General features: G+C 46.9%; 1 protein-coding gene across 1 annotated transcript in view; it reads left to right on the forward strand.

Moving 5' to 3' along the window:
- The first annotated feature begins 2,025 nt into the window (after positions 1-2,025).
- The window catches only part of ZFAND1 (zinc finger AN1-type containing 1), a 34,045-nt gene continuing 28,929 nt past the window's right edge, over positions 2,026-7,141 (forward strand). The window contains exon 1 of the mRNA XM_068158553.1: positions 2,026-2,368. Within this exon, the coding sequence (XP_068014654.1) occupies positions 2,278-2,368 (91 nt within the window). The 5' untranslated portion in view covers positions 2,026-2,277. The remainder of the gene's footprint in view (positions 2,369-7,141) is intronic.

A 7,141-nucleotide genomic window follows, 5' to 3' on the forward strand; every position in this document is an offset into this window, starting at 1 on the left:
AGAAATAGAATAGAATTACAATAGAATAGAAATAGAATAGGAATAGATTTGAATAGAATTAGAATAGAATAGAATAGAATAGAATAGAATAGAATAGAATAGAATAGAATAGAATAGAATAGAATAGAATAGAATAGAATAGAATAGAATAACCAGTTTGGAAATAACCTCAGAGATCATGTCCAACCTCTCACCCAACACCAACCATGGCACCAAGTGCCTCATCCAGGTTCTTCCTAAACACTTCCAGGGATGGGGACTCCACCACCTCCCTGGGCAGCACATCCCAAGGGCCAATCTCTCTACCTAACATCCAGCCTGAACCTCCCCTGACACAGCTTGAGACTGTGTCCTCTTGTTCTGGTGCTGAAACCTTTCTGTACTTCTGTTGAAGATTAAAATAAAGGAGCTAATAAGGTTGGGGGGGGGGGTTGATTGTTTGCTTGTGGGAGCTCTTTGTTTGTTTCGGATTTTGGGGAGGGGAGGGGTTGTATTCTACATGAATCCTCCTAACTGTTGAGTTGAAAATCCATGAACTCTTTTGTCAGATGCCACTGAGATCTTCGAAAATAGGATTGAATGGTGTTGGATTTACAGCTGTGTTTCCAAAGCCTTGAAAAGGTGCTTGGGTCAGCCCTGCTGGGACTCAAGCTGCTCCAGGGGAAGTTTAGGCTCCAGTTGAGGAGGAAGTTCTTCACAGAGAGAGTTGTTAGCCATTGGAATGTGCTGCCCAGGGAGGTGGTGGAGTCACCATCCCTGGAGGTGTTCAAGATGGGATTGGATGTCGCACTTGGTGCCATGGTCTAGTAGGCATGAGGTCTTGGGTGACAGGTTGGACTTGATTATCTTTGAGGTCTTTTCCAACCTTATTGATTCTATGGCTCTATGACTTTCTAAACTACTTCAGGTAAATCCTCAAGTTGGTCACTAAAGAATGCATTACTATCATTTACAACCTAGTCATGAGAGGGCAAAGGAGTGGCAATTTTCTTGCCTTTAAGGATGAGAAAATACTTTGCTGACCCAGAATATTTAGTATCACATGAAGAGAGGTGTTTGTTTAGGGGCACCTTGATGTGTAATTCAGCTGAGCTGAAAGATGTGAATGCAACCAATTGCCATCACTTGGCCAACGTTATTGGTTAATGAATGTGTCCAGAGCAGGGCCACAAGGACGATCAGAGGGCTGGAGCACCTCTCCTGTGAGGACAGACTGAAGGAGTTGGGGCTGTTCAGTCTGCAGAAGAGAAGGCTCCAAGGTGACCTAATTGTGGCTTTCCAGTCTCTGAAGGGGGCCTACAAGAAGGCACATTTTAAAGCCCTGAAGTGCAGCCTTGTTCAGCATTATCAAAATAAAACAGTACTTGAAGGATCCTATTTAACAAGGATCAGTGACATTTGGGCTGCCCAGAGCACAGGGAGTGCCCAGGCAGGCTGTTTCTGAAGGACAGGAGTTTAACTGTCCTGCAGAGTTAGCAGGAAAGGTGGAGGATCTTTGCAAATAGCCAAAGTCACTGAGTCCTCAGATGTAATCTGGGAGGCTGGACAAATCAGAAGCTGCTTGTGTTGGCCCTTCTTATTCAACAATGAACATGCTTAGCGTGAAGTCCTCCTGCAATGGAACAGCACCTGACTCTAAAATAGTCAGTAGTTACTCAGAGGAGCCTGGTGCTGTTCTAGCTGAACTGGCAAAGCTGCTTTCTCTTTCTGTACCTTTAACCTCCAGATGACCCACAGAAAGGTAATCTGCAGCTCATTTGTCTCATGATCCCAGATCCTCACCCTCTGCCTGTCTCTGTTTGTGTAACTTGTGCTTTTTCTGCCTCATTAAGGCTATCACAGCACCCAGCCCTGGCTGGAGTTCTGGTGGTGGTTGTGAAAAGCCCAAGCTGGGGGTAGGGCAGTGCAGCTCTGGATAAAGAGGAGAAGCTTGGCAGTAGGAGTGGTAAACTTGAGTAATAAGTTCAGTCTTCAAAGGTACTGTCATTGCTAGCCAGCGCTGAACCCCTCAGCTGCAGGAGCCAGGAGAGATGCAGCCCCAGCATGCAGAAGCCATTGGCTGGTGGGCATTGGCTCAACTGACTGAAGCCCTGGCCTCATAAACAGGAGTCAGTGCTGGCTTTCTCCTCTGTCTTAAGGGAAGTTAACATGTTCTGCACAGCCCTTTGTTATGCCTGCAGGAGTAGTACCCTACCTGTGTTTTCATGGCTGTCAGCACACTTGTCCTGGAGACCTTTCCACTTTTTACCCCTTTTAAGCCCTTCACGGAGATCTTAAATGCTTGCTGATTCCTACTCAGCACTTCTGTGCCTCGAGGATCATCCAGGTGCTCTGCAAGTAATGAATGTGTCCCCACTTTGTATCCAAGGTAGGTATTGGATTTCTCTCTGCTTTGCAAATGGGGGAAATGTGGAAGAAAGCAATTAGATGAATCACCTTAATTGCACAGTAAGTCAGCCAGTGCAGTCCCAGTGTCACTGCTGATCCCATCAACTTGTCAGCAGCTTAAAATGCAAGGGTTTGGTGATCCAGTGAGACACTCTGTAATACAGGAACTTGAGTCCTGGCATATCCCAGCTGGGTTGCAGGTAGGTCTAGAGATCCTTGCTCAACAATTATTTGCTGCTTCTAGATTTTATAACCCTTTGTTCCACCGGTTCAAAGTAAAAACGCTGTTTGCATTAATGTGGTGGAGAAACAAGCCTCTGCTCTCTGCAGCCCATGTCAGTTAATGCTTTCTATCTAGAAGAAACCACAGCTGCTGCAGATGGTTTGTGAAAGGGTTGAGGATGACTCTGAAACGCTGCTCATTTGTTTTGTTTGGCAGTTAATGGGGGCATTGCTCATCTAGCAAGTGCCTGATGGGAGAAGGTTGTGCCTTGACCTTTTAGCATCTCATTACTGATTTGCATATTCAAAAACAGAGAGAGAGATAAATGTAGTTTAGGAAGCAGTTGCAACATGTGGCAACCTTCCTATGGGATCTCTCCTCCCAGATTTCCTGTGGCTCTTCCTTAGCTGTTCTCTGATAACCAGGTTATGGGGTGGGTAGTCTGTGACGTGAAGGCTTCTCCCTTTTCCCCTCATATGCCAGTTACATGGATAAGCAGCAAGAGATCTCCCCCTCTCTTGGCAGCTGCTTTGTACACTGCCCTGAGAAGTTTATTTTTGGTGTGTTGGTGTGCTGTGTTCATTTAGAAATCCTCCAGCATAGTTTGTAGTAGAACATGAACCTTGGTAAACATCATGTGATTCCTCTTGGCTTTGAGCTGTCAAGGGGATAATAACTCATGTGGGTGGAGGCAGAGAACTGTCTCGCTGTGTGCCATCCATGACAAACACCAAGATCAGCCATTCACCTGCAGGGGTGGTGTTGCTGCTTCCACGTACCACAAGAGCCCAGATAAACCAGCTCCTTGTGGACATCTCACACTGGCCAGATCTGACTCGATCATCCCTACTTCATAGGCAATTAAAAAATTAGCTGAGTGCTGCACAATGTGCCAGGTAAGATGTTGTGGTGAGAAATGAAGCTCAACCTTGCTGTGAGAAACAGAGCAGGTGCAAAGAACTCCTTTTCTCTCTCTTTGCTGCTAGCGTGCTGCAGACCCCTCCTGGCACCCTCTGTGAGATGTTCCAGTTCCCAGTCTAGAAGTGCAGGCCAAGCCCAACACCTTTCACTTCTCAAATGACATCAAGTTGCACAAGACTGTGATTGTCCAAAGGTCAGAGCATGAGAGCTCTCCACAAAGAGGCTGCTCTGTTCTGCTGAAGCAGCTGTTAGCTCAGCTTTCAGACACAATGTGTACTCCAGACAGATTCTCAGCCTATGTAATTTAATGTCTTGACCACTTAGCATTTTCCCTCATCATTTTTCCCCCCTACTGCCCCTTTTGTTGAACTAAACCCCCATATGCTCAACCTCAAGTGTATCCCACAGATGATCTCTGCTGTCAGGTTAGTGCAATTACAAACCTCTCACAGAATTCCTTGGTTTGTGCAGGAGTACTTTTTTTCTCCTCACTCAGGAAACTAAATGAGAGACATTTTGAGGGCAGAGCTTGCAAAGCACTGGGAGCTCAAGGTTTTCACCTGGAAAGTGTGGGGTGGCCTCTGCTGCCCGCTTCCAGCCATGAACTTCTGAAAGTTTGCATCACAGCCACAGGAAGATCACCAGTAACATCTTCCATTTCACCTCTGCATCCATATGCAGCTGCCACCGTATCTGCTTTGGGCTGGGCAGGAACTACCTGAGCCCAAGGCAGCAGCTTTTCTTTTTCACCTGTTCCTGCCACTGCCACCATTTCTAGCTTAGCCAAGACACTCCAGCAGCCTCTTGTTGTAGATGTGAAGGGCTGTATCTCCCTAGCTCCTGCTTGTGCAGTGTAAAAAGTACATTGGCAAAGTGTAGTGAAAGAAACAAAATGTTTTCTACAGGACTTACTCTTCTTGTTCTTGGTATCTCCTGATATGATTTCCTCTTTCCAGACTATTCTCTACCTTCAGGAGCAACATTTGGTAGTGCCTCACTTTGCATACTCTTACTGTGCCTAAAGGGGGAACCTGAACTGAGACACAGACTTGCCTGCCTTGCCCTTCAGTGCCCTCAGCATGTTGCAGGACATCCAGCTTGGGACTGAGCACTGCAACACACAATTGGCTGAGTCAGTATTAAAGAGGTTAAGTCCCTTCATTGTACTGGGCTGAATGTCTCCTCAAAAATGGGTACTTTGATTTAATCCTTCTCTTGGCTCCATTTTGTCATGCTGTGAGTGCAGAGGGGGCTGGTAAGCTTTGGCATAATGGTTTACTTCCAAGGTCCTGCTCTCCTGCATGTCTGCAAGTCCAGAGCAGGAAACCAAGCTGGGTGCCAAGATGGTCATGGACAGGGGAAGGTAAGAGAAGAAGCCAGAACAGCCCAGCTGGTCAGCATTTAAAGCAGCGCTTTAGCTTGGAAAAGCAGAAGGAGTGGGGAAGATGGGAGGCTTCCCCCTCAGCTTTTCAAACAGCACTTCCTAGCAGGCCCTTTTCCCTCCAGCATAAGCAGCAAGACTGAAACCAGGCACTGTGTGAAAATCACAGCCTGCCAGGGCTGTGGGAGCTTCTTGCTGTACACTGAACTCAGAGCTCCTCCTGGAGGTCTGCGGCGTTCCCAGCCCAGCCCAGCCCAGCCCATGGCAGCTCATCCCTGCTGCTTAGCACAGACAGAAGCACCCCAGGCACTTCAACAACCCTGGGTACAGAGAGGGTGCATACAGTGGGGTAGATGCACAGAAATCCCCAGCTGACCTCAGCTAGCTCAGCAGCTGCAGCAAGGTCCCTTCGGTAAACTAAACTCCCATCACAAGAGTACCTTTAATACAGCTGAAAATAGTGAAGTGTTCAACCTGGCTGAAGACTTACAGTCTTGTGTCTTGTGGAAAGGGGGCTCAGCTCAGAGGGGTCCACATAAATGCTGTTGGAACCCAGAAAAGCTTGCCCAGCATGGCCAGGTGTCTTTGAAAGCTGGGTCCTACCAGGTAGAGTTACCAATTTGTTACCTACTCAGGAAAAGGCCCTAGCTCAGACCAAAAAGCCTCTCACCTGTTTTCTCAAATGTAGCTCACTTACTAACTGCAGACCCTCAATTTCAACTGCTGGTCATGCAAGTCTAGGAGAATCAGAGCAAGCCAGGTGGGTAGGTACCAACACAGCTTTAAAATCAACCTGGGTACCACCAGCTGGTGAGACAGCACAGGAGGTGTAAGGGGGTTGGGACAATGAGTGCCCAGGCTGTCTCAGAAGACAGTTTCTGCCTCAAGCTCACCTTGGTAGAGGGGAAAACAATCAACTGTACTAAACAGCAAGTGGAGAATTAGCAGGAGACTTTTAGTTGGGAAGAAACCCCTTACATTCATCAAGGCAGACACAGAGTAAAGCATGTAAATATGAGTGTGTGGAGAGTGCAGGGCAGCAGAGGGGCCAGCCTGAGCCTGCCACATGCAGCTATCCTGGGGAAACAAAGGTCTCTACAGGGGCCTATGCACACATTAACATCTCATAACCCTGTTCTCTAGCTTTATCTGTTGCACTGCAAATATTGATCCCAAGTGTATAGTCCAGCAATTACCACATAATTATGTGTTGATGAAAAGCAATAAACCACTTAAACTGTGATCAAAGTCACATGAGCCAGGCAGGTCCTCCCTACCTCTGTTCTGCACCGGTGGGTCTTGCACCTGCCTGCAATGGGACAGAGGGGAGAGAAAGGGCAGCTACATGAGATGAGACCTGTGATAGCTGCTCTTTCTTAAGATGGTGGCACTTGAAGCCATGGTTTAGTTAAGTCACGAGGTGTTGGGTGACAGGTTGGACTTGATGATCTCTGAGGTCTTTTCCAACCTTACTGATTCTATGCTCAAGCTTGTCCCTGCTGTTCATTTCTAAGACTAAAGCTTCCTCCTTGTTTCTGAAAACATGTCATGAAAACAACTGAGGCGCTGCAGCAGGAAAACCTGTGAGATACTCTCATCTGAAATACTCCTTCTGCATGCCCACCCCCTTCTTCACCCCCCTCATCCTCTCCCTCCCCATCCTCTCCCTCCCCCAAGAACAGGGTACCAGAACAGTGCCTTCACATGTTGTGATGGAGCCTTTGTGCTTTACCAAGAGGCAAAGCCCCCTCTCGGCACCAGGCAATGACTGAGGCTCTTAAATCACTGTTCCAACACTTGTTATGTGTAAATATCCAAGTGTGTGTACATCAAATGAGCTACTGCACACACAGACACTTACTGTAAGGAGAATCTCATGAGATGCAGCGGCATCATTTTATCTATTTCAAGTAATCCTTGCCTACAGCAATATTTCATTTCTAAAAGACCTGAGCATTTGTTCTGTCACCTGGGAAGTGAAGTGCTCACATTTCTGTCACAATGCAGAGGTGCTGGGGGAGGAAGCCTGTGTTCTGGGCAGGTCAGAAAAACCTCATCAAAGAATCTTTTCCACCCTAACTGTTGGAAGTGAAGGAATGCAGCCCAAACTGGGTTGTGAGGGTATTAATTTTTTTTTTAAGCTAAGTCACCTTTGAAGAATAATTGCATTCTAACCTGATGCTGACAGATTAATACATCAAAAAAGCGTTTCAAAACATCCTCTGAAG

The sequence above is a fragment of the Melanerpes formicivorus genome, unplaced genomic scaffold (genome assembly GCF_026170545.1).
Source record: "Melanerpes formicivorus ecotype bairdi unplaced genomic scaffold, bMelFor1.0.p_v2 SCAF_40, whole genome shotgun sequence".
NCBI classification, from domain to species: domain Eukaryota; kingdom Metazoa; phylum Chordata; class Aves; order Piciformes; family Picidae; genus Melanerpes; species Melanerpes formicivorus.